The sequence below is a fragment of the Equus asinus genome, chromosome 1 (genome assembly GCF_041296235.1).
Source record: "Equus asinus isolate D_3611 breed Donkey chromosome 1, EquAss-T2T_v2, whole genome shotgun sequence".
NCBI classification, from domain to species: domain Eukaryota; kingdom Metazoa; phylum Chordata; class Mammalia; order Perissodactyla; family Equidae; genus Equus; species Equus asinus.
In genome coordinates, this window is record NC_091790.1 from 201,547,188 (window position 1) to 201,562,138 (window position 14,951).

Below are 14,951 nucleotides of genomic sequence, written 5' to 3' on the forward strand. Positions count from 1 at the left end.
ACAATGGGCAGGAATAAAGCTAGCCACAAAGTTAACAGTAAAGACTATTTCTCCCAGAGACACACTGCAGCTGTAAAATGTCATAACAATCTTCTTAGAGAGAAACTTTATTCTCTAAAATCAGAGACTATCAGAAACTTTGCTGGGTGGAATCTTATCAGTAAGAATGAAACAGACCGCATTTACCAGGGCTGACATCATCCACCCCGTCCCCAGACTCGGCAGTTTCCAGCTCATGGGAAGGGCGGAAGACAACTGTTTGATGAGTGTGTGCCTATTTAATCTCCTCACAGTGCACTGAAACCTCAGCTTCTGCTGAGTGCCCCACAGTGCCCAGCACACAGTAGGACCTTAAGAAAGGGAAGTTAGATAGAAGCTCTAAGAAATCTCCAAGACAAGGATGTTCAGATGCATCTCTGGAGGAGAACTTCCTGTTTCCATGTTCCGACCCGTACACTCTCCTTTGTGGGCCAGAGACCCTCTCGTCTTCTGCTTCCTTGTCTGTAATATAGGAATAATAATGCAAACTCCCTTGAGCTGGTTTTTTCTGAGATAAACTGGGCTTTTCAACTCCTCCTGGGCTGCTCCAGATGAAACAGTTGGATCTCCTCCTTGACTTGCTTGAATAAGGTTTCCCCATGCTGGGGAAGGGACAGAAGGCTTCCTGAGTTTTAGTTTCCTAAAAAGTAAATGGGAAGAGGGCTAACCGAGGACAAAGAAGACCACCCCAGTGGTCCCAAGCAGGCACTGGGAGGAAAGGGAGAGGGACCCCAGGACACTGGTCTTTGGTGGAGCTGAAGGACCAGCACCTGAGGAACATGCAGAAGAGGCACTGGGATACAGGCACCTGGGATGTGGCTGTAGGGTGTGCCTGTAAAGCGAGAAGGGCCTGGTCACAGACCTGTGGAGGTCTAGAATAGTGGTTCTCAAAGTACAGCCCCCGACCAGCAGCTGCAGAGGACCTGAGACTTTTTAATCAGAAACTTTCAGGATGGGGCCCAGACATCGCTGTTCTAACAAGCCCTCCAGATCATTCTGACGCACCCTAAAATTAAGAACCACTGCTCTAGAGCAGAGTTCAGAGGACAAGCACTTTGACCTTGGTCCTTTGTTTTAATCCTGGCTCTCCCCATGAGCTCTGGCTGGTCCTGGGTCAGCTGCTAGAATTCCAAAGCCATATCCATCCCCTTCTCGGGTGTTTCAGTACCTGAGTCTTCCTACATGGGATGCAAAAGGAAGCCATCTGGATCTGTAGCAAGTCTTTCTAAAGTGGGGTCTCCTGACTCCATAAAGAGTTTGTTCCTAATGCCAGATCCTATCTGCATGTTTCACAAGCTCCCAGGAGGATTCCTAAGTACAGGAAATCTGAGGACTGGCCAAAGAGGTGCAGTCCACACACCAGGTCAAATCCTGGTGTCCTCCATTAGCTTTTCCTTGTGGTCCTGGAGCTGTGTGGCACATTCATGTTCTGCTAAGCCCATATTCTAGTCCCTTTGAGGGTCTCAGGTCTGCATAAATCTATTCAGACAGCTCCAGTTACGTAGCCTTTACATTTTTTGACTGATGGAAGCTAGGGACAAGAGGAAGATAAGAGAGTCATTAGTTTAGTAGCAGGGTCCTGAATCCAAGGTCAGGAAGAGTAGATTCAGGTCCTGATCTTATCAATAAGGAGCTGCGTGTGCTTGAGCAGACTGGTAATCTTGAATCTCTGTTTTCAGATGCCCACTGTGAAGGGCACAGACTAGTGATTCTGAAGGCCCTTCCAGCTATAAATGTCAGTGTCTGTGCTTTTCCAGAAAGGGTAGGGAGGTGCCTACAGGGAGAGGAACCTGTTGCTTGTTTTGCATCAGCAAGATAAAATTGTAGTGAGGCAAGTTTGGCAGCTTCCAGGAGGCCCAGCCTGTATAAACATCCACGGCAAAAATTTGTAGGGATGTTGGGCACAGCTGCACAGGTACAAGGTATTACTTAGGCCTATGCTTATACCAGGGGGTATAGCTCAGGGGTAGAGCATTTGACTGCAGATCAAGAGGTCCCTGGTTCAAATCCAGGTGCCCCCTACTGTTTTTCACTCTTGCTCACTGGAGCTGGTGTTAAAGATTCAGTTCCTTTCCCTAACCGTGAGTCTCAGGATACTGAGCATTCCCAAATCTGGAAAAAAGTCAGGGTAACTTACAACCCTGTCACTGAGCACCACAGTCCCAAAGTGATAGGTTCCTCTAACTCTGACCTTTTATTTCACTTACCACAGATCTTGTTCTACCCGGGCTGACTTAGGTTCACTTTTTCTACATGTTTTCATTGCCCCAGATCAGTGGTGTGCTGTTAAATATTTAACAACCAGCTCTTGGGGAGGGGCATTGCTGATTTTTAGTGTTTTCCAATTTCATGGTGTAAATATTCTCACCATGGCCAATTTCAAGCTACAAACATAAGATCACTAAACATGGAGTTGGGAAGATATGCTAACAAGTGACCCTCTGGTGCAAGCCAGCTCAAGCACACCACTGTCCCTAACCCTTCTTCCCTACAGAGACATGGATGGGCTCTTTGACCCCTATTTTATCCTCACAATGCTTACTGATGTCAGAGCAGTGACTGTTACTCATCTGTTCATCCATGGAATCATGCATTCACTCAAGACATATTTGATTCCTACTCAATGTCAGATAGGAAAGACAGAGCTGAGAAAATAGTCTGTGGTGTGCAAAGCAGTCACATGAAGAAATGGTCAGGGGAATGATAATGATAGCTAGATAAAAGAGGAGTGCTATTTTAAAACAAAAGGATTTCTGTTATCAGAAGTATGTTAGACTAGATCATCTAAAACTCCTACCTCAAAACACCCAGGAATGCAAACAAATATCTGTTCTTTTGAGCTCTTTTGACAGTAAAGAATATCTTGGAGTTGGGGGCGGGGAATGAACTAAACCCCTGAGAGGTCAATTTGAACTGACCCTGAGGATGCCCGTGGTGGTTATGGTGGGATAACTTAGGTGCTGAATTTTAATGGCCGTGTGAGTCCAGGAGATTAGGTCTTAGACCCGGAATCCCCTTTGCTCCATATAAAATCAGACTCGTAGAGAGCCGCTCCATTAGCAAAAGAGTGGGCTAGCAAAACACTAGAACAAGAAGACAAGAGGCCCTTCTTTTCTTGGGAGGGAGGGAGGTGGGGAGAGGAGAATTCAGAACCATAGATCTATCCTCACATTTAGTAGGGCTTTGGATTTACCCTACCTATGTGGTTCAGCTGAAATTTAACGTAAAAAAATATGCCCAGGCTAATAATGATTCTGGAGAACAGAAGCAAACACAGACTCTGAAGGGCACACCCCCAAACCAGGCCACACAGCATTCCCACTGATAAAACCTGGTTTAGGATGGGGTCACAATTCAACATAATAAAATACATGAGGAATCAGTCGACCTGAGTGACACCCATAGAACAAAATAAAGAATGTCAGATAGCAGAATTATCAGATAGACATTATAAAGTAAGTGTGGTTAAAATTATTAAAGATAAAGGGAATTGAATATATGAGAATATGTGGTTTTTAAAAAAATGAAGCAGATTCATCTAAAATGAAAAATACAATCACTGAAATTAATAGTATAACAGCATATTAGACAGAGACAGAGAGAAGAAAGATTTGGGAGTGAAATAGAATATATATCTTTAAAAAATTACCAAGAATGAAACACAAGGTTTAAAAAAATGGAAAATATGAAAGAATGGCTAAGAGAGATGGAGACTAGAATAAAAGGTTCCAACAAATATGCCAAATACAAATTCCAAAAGGAGAAAATATAAAGGAGGAGAGGCATTATTAAAAGATTTAATGGCCGAGAATTTTCCAGGCTTGTACAAAGACACAATACCTTAGATTTAGGAATCAAGAGTTCCAAGAAAGAAAAATAAAAGTAAGTCCACACCTAGGCTCATTGCAGCAAAACTTCATAATACCATAGACAAAGGATGACCTTAAAAGCAGCCAGACAGAAAAGACAAACCACTACAAGGGAATAATAATTAGACTGACAGCAGACTTTCAACAGAAGCAATGAAGCCTGGGAAACAATGGAATAAAATACAAAAAGTGTGAAAGACAATGACTAACTTGGAATTCTCTACTCAGCTCAACTATCATTTAGGAGCGAGAGACAAAAAATAAGATATCTTAATGTAACTGAAAACATTTACTTCTAATACATCCTTGCTTAAAGAACTTTTAAAAGTCGTACTTCAGAAAGAAAACCAGGCCCAGAGAAAAGAGCAAGGCAAGAGAAAAAATAGTGAACAAAGATAGTGGCAAGCATGTTGGTAAATCTAAACAGCACAGAACAATTTCACATCAGACAGAGGGGAATTACGTGATTAAAGTCACACGCTAAAGTCCTTCCATTGTTTGGAGGGAGGGTGGATATAGTGATTAATGTTAGACTATATTAAATCGAATCTGTGTGTAAAATTTTAAAAGCATTGAAAAGGCAAAAATTTCAAATCAGTAGAATGAAAAAGGTGAATAAAGAAAAACTAATCAATCTAGTAGAGGGGAAAAAATGGAGAAAAAGGCACAGAAAAAATCAGAATCAATAGAAAGCACAAAATAAGATGGTAGAAATGAATAAAAATATATTTCTGATTACAATAAATGCAAATGAATTATCTGCCAATTAAGATTGAGACTGTCATATTGGATTAAACAGCAACAACAACAAAATCCATCTACAGGCTTATAAAACACACACCTGAAACATACAGAAAGTTTGGGAGTAAAAGGATGGAAAAAGATATATCAAACAAATATTAATCAAAATACAGTTAGTGTAGCTATATCAATGTCAGATAAAATGGATTCTAGATTAAAAGTATTATTAGGGATAAAGTGTTAATTCACAATAATAAAAAATGAACATGTTCCCAGGAGAATACAATTCAAAACTTTTATACACAGTCTCAAAATGTGTAAAGTAAAAATTGACAAATACAGGGAGAAATTGACAAATGCACAATATTGAAAGGCAGTTTTAACACATCTTTCTCAGTAACTGATAGCTCAAAAAAGCAAAAAATGATGAGATGTAGAACACATAAATAACACAATCAATAAGTTATTGCATGTGGCCACAAAGCAAGTCTCAGAAAATCCTAAAAAAAATCAACATCATATACTATATTCTCTTAGTAGAAGGCAAAACTCACAAACAAAAAGATAACTTTTAAAAAGATCCATATATTTGGAAATTAAATAACCTCATGGATAGAAAAAGAAACAATAAAAATTGGAAAACATTTTTAAATTGCAGCCATTTTCACTGGAGGAGTGGACAGCACCATTTACCTTTAGAGGATGCTAGCTAATTTTTTGGAGAAAACTATAGCTGGCTAGTTCACCAAAAGCTAATTCACAAAATGACCAGATAGCCAAATACGATGAAAGTTAAACCACTGAATATCAATTTGCTGAAAAACCAATTTGAATTATTGAGAGTTTTTAAAAATTTTGTTTCATCAGTGCTCCTGTCTTTGTCCCTGTCCAGAACTGTCAAATAAATACTTTAAACTGAATTTAGGACAGTTCTCCACAATCATTTTGAAATGCAGAAACAGAAGCAGAGGTGGATACAGGAAGCGGGTCAGAGGTACAACTCAAATTGGGGGGGCAGGAGGATAGAAGGGAGGTTTCTCAATAACTGGGAGAATTCGCCATTCAGCAAATTGATTTTTGGCAAACTGGTCACTCAGCAAACAGGATGTTGGAGAATGGCTCTTAGCAACTGCTGACCCAAAGTCTATAAATGGAGCCAAAGTCTGGTGGCAGGGAAGTCAGTCAAAAGGCGTCCAGATGCTGTATATGCTGAAATAAGGCTGCGTCTTTCTTGAGCAGAGATGCCACTTTTTTTTCTTACATGAAGGGATTTTAAAGTTTAGGCACCCTGAGACTGACGGTACGGCGTGGGGAGGAGCTGGGAGAAGGAACCCTACTGGGAGGAGGTCCACCCCAGCAAGAAGATGGGACACCAGGCCCAAAGCACAGACAAGAGACTTACCACGAGGGGCTGTGGCCTTTAGGGATGATGAGATCAGATGCTGAACTTTAAGTTTTCGTTTTCCATGTCCTGAAACCCTTGGGATATCTTCAAATCCTCGGGAGACACACACCGGTCCTGTTCCAGCGATTGATTCGGTAGGCGTGAAGGAGGGGGTTTGCGGAGGTTTGGGGCTGGGCGTGATTGACAGTGATCTCCCCTCCCGCCTGTCCTCGGAGGCCGGGCCAACGATGTTGGTTGTGTACCCCAGGGAGTTGACCAGCAGCAAGGCCAGCGGAAACGCATGGCAGGCCAGAGCTGCTATAGGGACCAACACTGGGACTGCTGGAGAAAAATTCCCTTTCCCCAAATATTCCAGAGGAAAAAACCCTGTGGGGGAGGGGGCCCGCGAGGAAGTGGGCTCTCTGGGCAGCAGGCACCTCCTCTTCGCTGGACCCCTGCAAGTTGCTGTCTTGCTGAGGAGATTTATCCCCATATACCCATCTTCTCTGAGCTGTTCTAACAGGGGGTCTTCCTCCAGACCAGGAATGAGGCTCATTGAGCTCAGCCGGGGTCCTCTCCCTGGGCGCCCACCACTCTCCCTCCCACCCCGCCGCGTCCCATCTGACCAGGAAAATGGTAGGACCCACGCTTCATTCGTTCATCACACGTTTATTTGGGGGCCTACGACGTGCCAGGAACTTACGAGGTTACTACAGTCAACCAAATAGACCGGCAACTAGTCACCTAAAATAATGACACACGGGTCAACGCTATGGTGAGCGAGGAAAGCGGGTGACAGATTTGAGGATGCGCCGGGGTCTGACTCTGGCCCACCCACGACCGTGACCAGCACCGTCCGGCCTGCAGCCCCCTCCCCACCCCTCAGGACCCGCTCTCCCCACCCTCGCGGGCGGCCTCAGCCACGGTCAGCGTAGCGGATGCGCCCTCTTGAAAAGGCAGGTCCCGTTTCCTCCGAGCATCCCCACCTGGCACAGAGGATGCGCTAAGTAAAGGCTTGATGCAGGAACGAAAGGAGCGGTGGAGAGACAGAGGGATGGATGCGTACACGCCGGCAAGCACACCGCAAGCTGGCCACCGGGCGTGTCTGGGCGCCAAGTCCCTCTGGGCAGCCTCCTCAGGTCGCCGGCAGAGACTGGCCGGCGAGGTGGGCGTCGACCAGGCAGCGCCAGGCTCGCCACGCCCCCGTGACGGCGCCGCTGCACTCTCTGGGAAGTGTAGTTCGCGCCTGCGCTCGGTAGGCCGCCGAGGCCGAGGGTCTCCGGGCGGAAGCGTCCCACTCCTCCTGGGTCGCTAGGCGCGGGGGCGGGCTCGGCGAGGCGCAGGGCGGGCCGGGGCGCGCCCACCCCCGGCCCTTCCCCTCGTCCCTCGCCCCGGCCCCGCCTCCTCCCCCGCCGACCTCGGCCGCCGCCTCCGCCGCCGCCGCCGCGGAGGGTCGCGGCGCAGCTTGCGGGCGGGGAGCGGGCGCCCCGGGGCGCGCCGGAAGCTGAGAGCGGAGGCTGAGCCCGGGGATGGCGCGCCAGGTAAGGCGAGCAGGGGAGGACGGACGGACGGACGCCTGGGCCCGTCTGCTCAGCTAGGCGTACTGCGGCCCCCGGGGGCGGGGGAGGGGCGGAAGGGCCTGGGACCCCCAACTTTGGCATGGGGTTGTGCCGGGCCGGGCGGGCCTGGTGTGCAGGACTTCGTGCCGAGGAGTGCAGGTCCTCGGACGACCCCCTCCGTTACTGCCTGGCTCCTCACTCCCGGCACCCACCCCCACGCCCCCGCGAGTATCCATGTACGTGGAGTGTCTCTCCACCTTTGGAAACTCGTTCTTTTGGGTTAAGCATCGCCCTCCCTTGGCGTGGCTTCTTTTAAATTATCCTGGGAGTGGTGAGTATGAAAGCCTCAGGGGAATGGCTAAAAGTGACACTTTTTCTTGGTAGGATCTTGGACCCCTGGGGGGAGGTGCAGGGAACAAGGTCCCAAGTTTTATCCTCTAGGTGAGGTGTGTAGATCTGAGAGCCGAGGGAGAGCCCTAGCTGTCGCAGTTGGGCACAGCTTGGGCGGGTTGTGTGCGGGGCTGTGAAGGAGCCAGGAACCGTGATGATACCAGTGGGGCGTTGCTGCACGTTCTTCTGAGAGCCTATTCTGTAGTTGGGGCAGCTCATGAGCTCGGTCGTACCTCTAGCAACTGTAGACTCCATGGTTGAGGGGCGGTGTTGGGGTAGTGGCTGGGGGAAGTCCTTGGCCAGGCAGAGCAGGCACTGCGCCAGCACTGTGGTGTCATTAATGCCCTGCAAGCTCTTGGGAGAAGAGAGAAGGCGGGAAAATTGGAGTGGTGGGAGCAAGGGCAGCCTCCTTTGCACCTCTGGCTGTCCAGTTAGCAGCCCACGGACACCCTTGCTCAGCTATGCCCACTGGTCCTGTACTAGGGCCTCCTCATACTGCTGTTTCCTCTTCTGAAAAATGAGAAGATTGCACCACTGATCTCAGATCTGATGTTTTGGGGAGGGTGCATCCTTACACTGTGTCGCTTCCTGAAGAAGGTGGCTAGGACAGGTCTTGGGGAGTGGTAGGTCACAGTCAGATGAAGAGGAACAGGGAAGGCCTCCTGTCTTCCTGTCTAGTGAGACTCCTAGAAGCCCAGGGGCGGGTGAGCACAGCCCGTAGGTGGAGGGCAGCAGGGTGCAGGGTCTGACCTGGGAGCCCAAGGCATGCTGGGAAATCTAGGTTGGGAAGGACCATAAAGATGGCAGGGTCTGTGGCAGTTTTTTGCTGGGTTAGTGACACAGTAGAGAGAGTGTTTTAGGAGGACTGCATGGCAGCAGTGGGCTCGATGGCTGCTCAGTGACAACAATCCTGGATCAGCCCAGAAAGCTTTTCTCCTGTTGCTTGAGGGAGGGAGGCCTGAGAGCCACAAAGAGGGTCAAGTGGGCCTAAGGAAGACACTGGGTCCAGATTGCAAGCTGACCATGGGTTTCCCTTTCCTAAAAGCCAGCGTTTGCGCCTGTGTTTGCACACTCATGCTTGCTCACTCCCTCCCATACACACACTCCCCACTCTTCCTCTGCTTATTCTGGGCAGAGGGAGGCACTGATTGGACCGCCCATCCTGGCCACAGTCAGTTCCCATTCCCATGTTATAGGAACTTTGTCACAGAAGGGTTTGTCTTGAGGCCAAGATGGTGAAAGGCCTGGAAACCATCTCTTCCGGATGTCTAAAAGAGCTGGCTATATTTAGCTGGGAGATAGAGGCATTCGGGTCAGCAGCAGAGTGTGTGGAAGAGCCCGTTCTGTGTAGCTGGAGGTGGCAGGCTGTAACCGGCAGGTGGATGTTAGGCAGACAGATGTGGCTGCAGTAATACTACTCAGAGCACTTACTGCATCCCAGCATTTGTTCTGGGTACTTTTCCTGTATTAATTCACTTAGTTTCCACAGCATCCCCTGGAGATAGGTTGTTATGATCCCAGTTTCATAGATGGGTTTGCTCAGGTCCCGTGGCTAGTATGAAGCAAGGCAGAGATTGGAGTTTCAGCAGCCTGGCTCCTGAGGTCAAGCCCTAACCCCCATGCTCTGCCCCTGTCTATGTGTCCAGAACGTTGTAACTGCCAGCAATAGGACCAGCTGCTGGGAATGTAGTGAGCCACCCATTATCAAAGGCATTCAAGTAGAAATTGAAGAGCCATCCCATTTTGGGTGGAAGTTGACGTTAAAAGTTCACTGTTCCTTGAAGGCCAACAAGCAGTTGTCTGTGATTTCTAGTTCACAAGCGTGCCATGTTGGACAACTGGCCCCTGGGAAGAGGAGAGGGGTTGTGACTGGGCTGCAGCCCTGCCTTCTCCCCACACTTGTAAACTTAGGGTGTCACAATCACCCGAGAAGTTTGAAAGTGTCAATTTCTGGGCTCTGAAAGCACTAAACTTAGTTGTGATTTAGTAGATCTAGGATGAGTGGGGAATCAGCCCTAAATGAAAGGAAATTGTGAAGTAAATCCTTTGAATCTCAAAGCCCTTTTGTTTTTTCAGCGGTTCTGTTGTAGATAGCTTCTGTTGGGAGGAGCTGAGGACACGATCACTCGGTTTGCTCAGCAAAGAACCTGTCTGCTGAGTTGAACCAGCTCTCCAGCAGAACTACCACCTGGCTCTGTGGGTCCTCACTCCCCATTCCCTGCTCCAGCCGGGCCAACAATGGCTACAGGAGCATCTCTTTGTACCCAGGACCCTTCCCCATCCTCCATCACCTCCTTAAAAATGTCTGCCAAATGTTAGCTTTTATTAAGAAGATACTGGGGATGATAATGTTTGGCACAGATACCCCCTTGGTCTATCTATACAAACTTTCCTGGGTAATAATAACTTTCAAAAATTGGATGCTTGATGTTTGGTGTCTTAGAGTCACAGTCAAGCACAGCAGTTAGGGCACCAAAATCTCAGTCCCAAGGCCTGAGTCCTGGCCTTGGACTGTGGCTGTCTGCCGGCTCAGCACGCTGCTTCATCCCTCCGTGCGTCAGAAGCTTCGTCCACACATGAGGGTAACAGAGTCTGATCAGGTGGCTGCACACGCCTATTTTGTGAATCAAATGAAAGATCTGAAATGCTCTAAAACATGTAAGATCGCACCTCTGCTGACGTTTGCTCCCCTTGAGAACAGAGCCTGTGTGACGCTCGCTCCCTTGGCATCCGGCAGAGTGCCTGTAACTCGTGAGTGTTCCAGTCAGCTCTCTGCTCCAGCCCCTCAGTCTGCCCTCCAGCCTCTGACAGGCCAACCTGTGCGCTCACACTCACACTCACACTCGAGGACCTGGACACTCCAAACTCTGCCCCATCGCTCGGCCCCCTCCTCCAGGTGGTTATCTGTCCCATGGGACTTGGTGTGACTCGTTTCCAGGTTCTGGGGACACCTTATTTTGCCCTAGTGTATTGGCCATCGTGGGAGTTAATAAATATTTGTGCAGCTGTAGGAAAAGACAGTGAGGTAATTGTATGGACCTTTCCTGCCCCCTTCCCTCTTTTCCTCAGCTGCAGCAGTGAGAGAATGGGACTGTAAATAGGTGGGTTCCAACCTTTTTGACTCTGTGACCCCCTTTCTTAACACTGAAAACTTCCCTGGGCCCCACATAGTTGCGTACATAGTATATTAGATTGTAGTCTTTCCATGTGTTTTAAGGTAAATTCAGTATTACCTTTAAAGGACACACGTGTATTCATCCCAACAGCGTCTATATAGGTCTAAACATAGTCATCAAAGTGTTCAAGCAAAACGTGCACATTCAGCCAACAAACAGTGTTCATGTCCATTCAGACCCTGGGCCTGTTGGGACAAGCCGAGGCTCCCAGGTCTGCAGTGCAGATGGGGACTCCCTGACCGAAGGGTCTCCCTGCTCCACCAGTCGTGGGGTTCCTGAGCCTTGCTGGGGTTAGGACTCTGGAAGGGAGAGAAGGAAGAGGGTGTAGTGGGGAAGAGCAGGGAGGACCAGAGGACAGAGCAAGGCAGGTGGGCTGTGGATGTTGGGGGGCAAGGGAGTGGCCACCAGGCACGGTGGGGGATGAGGTTGCAAAGGTGGAACAAGGCTGGGCAGTGAGGCCTCCCTGCCAGAGGAGACAGGTGGGGCACAGTGCTTGTGTCTTGTTGGGAAGTGTGATGGGACCCTGTGTTGGGGTCCCCAAGAGCACCCCGGGTCAGAGATTTGCCAGGAGGACTCTCAGGACTTGGCATATAGTTGTGTTCACAGCAGTGATTTAATGCAGCAAGAGGCACAAAGCAAACTTAGCACAGGGAACAGGCATGTGGGCCATGTCGGGAGGAGCCAGGCGGGAGCTTCCAGGGTCCCCTTCTGATGGAGTCACACAGGCTGTGCTCAGTTCTTCCAGCAACAGTTGTGACAACAGCTTTGAGATGTTGTCTACCAGGGAGGGCCACTAGGGACTCAGGGCCCAGGGCCTAAACCTGGCATGGACCAAAATCCCAAAGTTCCAGAAGGAAAGCGGATGTTCAGCACAGACCGCACCATGCAAGGAGTCTGGGCCCATAAACCACCCTCATCAGTTAGAGAACTGTGGGAGCCCTCCCGAAATGCAAGTTCCCCAACGCCAGCCTGACGCCAGCCTTGCGTGCAGGCCTTCCAAGGGATGGCCCTCTCAGGCCTGCTCTGCTCGCCCATCTGTGCAGACCCTAACATTGGCTGTCTTTTTGTCTGTCCAAAGGGCAGGAAGAAATGGGAGTGGCTCCTGGAGAGCTGTTTTGGAGGGTGTCTAAGTGCATTCCTGAGAGGGAGTGACCATACCCGGCCAGAGGGCAGAGGTTAATTCAGGAGAGTCTGCTGGCCTGCTGAGCAGGCTGTCGGTGGTCAGGAACACATGGTGAGCTGAGGAGGAAAAGGCTGAGGGGTCTGACCACCTGCGGGTCTCCAGGCCTTGGGACCAAAGGCAGGTGGTCAGTGGGGAGGTACCCCCAGCCGGGGGTGTCGACGTGGTCCTGACCAGTTCAGAAGGAGAGTGGAGCATTGGTGGGTGTGACTGCGTGGTGCCAGCTGTCAGAGGGTGACAGGCAGAGTGGGGAGCAGATGCTATCAGTGACAAGTCCGAGAGTTAGTTAACAGTGAGAGTTTTTAAAGTCACTGACTTGAGTTGATGAAACAAGGCAGTAGGTTATCTTCTTTGCTTTATTAGGACTGTCTTGATTTTATTGAATAATTTTTTCTTACAAAGAAATAGTTTAGCCTTTGTTTCTAAACCAGAAGGACCTTCCCATAATTTACATTCTGTTTGCTTAATTTGCACCCAGTTAATTTTTGCCATAATTTAAAAATTCATCCCTGTCAGGTGCTGGTCATCTAGGGTCTGCTGGCTGTTTTAAAGCCCACTTAGTGCCTATTTTTAAAGAAGTTAAGACAGAAATGCCTCTTTTATCTTAAAAAGCTCTAGGGTAACAGAGGATGCTCTCCAAGGGTGACCTCAGGTTTCTTCTGAGCCCTTCTTGATGGAATGGACAACGGTGTACCAGGATTCCAGCCCAGAGGGGCGAAGGGTGAAAGGTCAGGGAGGGGCATGGGGGCGCGTAGCGAGATGGTGAGGACTGGACTGTGGCCTGGATGGGCTTCAGTGGTGTCATCTGTGGAGTGGTGTGTCCATGTGCTGCAGGGACTCTGTGGAGATGTGCCACGTGGGCTCGGTGACAAAGGCCACGGGTCACAGCTGTGGAGATCACCATGGCTGGCCAGGGCCGTGGAGGTCCAATGAGACCTGGAAAGTGAGGACAGGTGCAGCCCAGCCCAGTCTCAGTCTAGCAGAGCAGTCGGAACCGGAGACGACCTGCTTGGCCAGAGCGTCTGAAGAAGAAGAGCGGCTGGAGGACTGGATGCAGATCGAGGCGCCACGAATGCCGCACAGGGTGCGGTGCTGCCCAGGGCGTGTGGCTGCGCAGGGTGTGCGGCTTCTGGTTTTCCTTGTTCACCACCTGCACAGCCGTCTGTGCTCGTGAGGGAGGCTCTGCCTCCTCTGGACTTGCAAGGCTGGGACACTCTTCCTTAGGGTGGGGCTGGAGGAGCAACGTAAACACTTTACTTGCTTGATTCCTGAATGTTGGATCATCTCCACTAAAAAGTATGGAGTGGTTTTGTTTTTTTTGTCATACTTATTATTCACTTTATTTGTAAACTTTTTTTAATGCCATATTACTAGGATCCCAGGTCCTTGCACATTCAAAGGGAAGTTTGCTTGTTAACCTCAGTGAATCTCTAACATGATGAATATAGGGCTGGCTGGGGTTCCCATCCTAGGGTTAACCTTTTCTTGGGCCCAGGCTGCGGAGTATGAGACTGTCTGTATTAGCGTCCTGGGGTGCCATAACAAAGTCCCCCAAACCGGGGACTTTAAACAGCAAATTTATTCTCTCTCAGTGTGGGAGGGGAGAAGTCCATGTCAAGGTGTTGGCAAGGCCATGTTCCCTCTGAAGGCCCTAGGGGAGGATCCCTCCTCATCTCTTCCAGCTTCTGGTGACCTCAGGCATTCCTTTGCTTGTGGCAGCATCACTCGGACATCACTTCCAGTGTCAGGTGGCCCTCTCCTCCCTGTGTGTCTGTGTCTCTCTCTTGTTAGAAGGACACCACTCATACTGGGGTAAGGGCCCACCCTACTACAGTATGACCTTATTTTAACTAGTTACATCTGTAATGACCCTATTTCCAGATAAGGTCTCATTCACAGGTACTGTGGTGAGGACTTCAGCATATCCTTTCCGGGACACAGTCTTGCCCCAACCGCTGTCTCCTGAGCAGATTCCCGCTGCTCCTTTGCCTGCTCCCGTGTGTCAGGCCTCACCCCATGCTCTTACTGTTCCCTGCTCCCAGGTGTCCACCAGGAGACACAGGCTGGGTCACCAAGTTGAGGACAGCTCGGCTGGCCTTGCTGGGTTGGAACCAGCCAACTCCCTTGAGATTGTGCCCACAGGTGTCCATCGCCTTCCAGGACCTGGCCGTGTGGTTCTCCAAGGAGGAGTGGCGGCTCCTAGGGGAGGGGCAGAGGGCGCTCTACCGCGACGTGATGCGGGAGAACTATGAGATGCTGGTCTCGCTGGGTAAGGAGCTGGCTGTCCCTGGCCTTTCTGGGGAGGCAGTGGCAGCAGATGTGGCAGGAGTTCAGGCTGAGAAGTGGAAGGGAGGCAGGATCCAGCACCAGGCAGGTCCTGTGCTGCCATGTGACCCTGGGACCCACTGGGCCTTAGTCGTCATCTACAAAATGAACAGCGTTTGAGGTGGCGTTCCGAGAGCTGTGAGGCTGAGCTGGGGGCTTGGCTTATCTTTTATGCCACTGTTGTTTCTGTGGACTTTACTAGGGCTCTGGGTACAATTTGGTGGGATGCTCAAAAGCTGGCGAAACACAGATTGGTGGTCTCCGGGCCTCTGACACTCATGGGTCTTG

General features: G+C 49.6%; 1 protein-coding gene and 1 non-coding gene across 21 annotated transcripts in view; both read left to right on the top strand.

The window, feature by feature from the left end:
• The first annotated feature begins 1,988 nt into the window (after window positions 1-1,988).
• On the top strand, window positions 1,989-2,060 carry TRNAC-GCA (transfer RNA cysteine (anticodon GCA)). Its single transcript has one exon. It is a non-coding gene; the product is annotated as a tRNA-Cys (tRNA).
• Window positions 2,061-7,302: 5,242 nt separating this feature from the next.
• The window catches only part of KRBA1 (KRAB-A domain containing 1), a 40,608-nt gene continuing 32,959 nt past the window's right edge, over window positions 7,303-14,951 (top strand). For 9 of the 20 annotated variants that reach the window (XM_014830517.3, XM_044758499.2, XM_014830525.3 and 6 more), the window contains exon 1: window positions 7,585-14,607. In XM_014830517.3, coding sequence (XP_014686003.3) covers window positions 14,355-14,607 — 253 coding nt within the window. In that variant the 5' untranslated portion in view covers window positions 7,585-14,354. The other 11 variants (XM_014830519.3, XM_014830526.3, XM_014830521.3 and 8 more) reach the window with 5 other exon arrangements.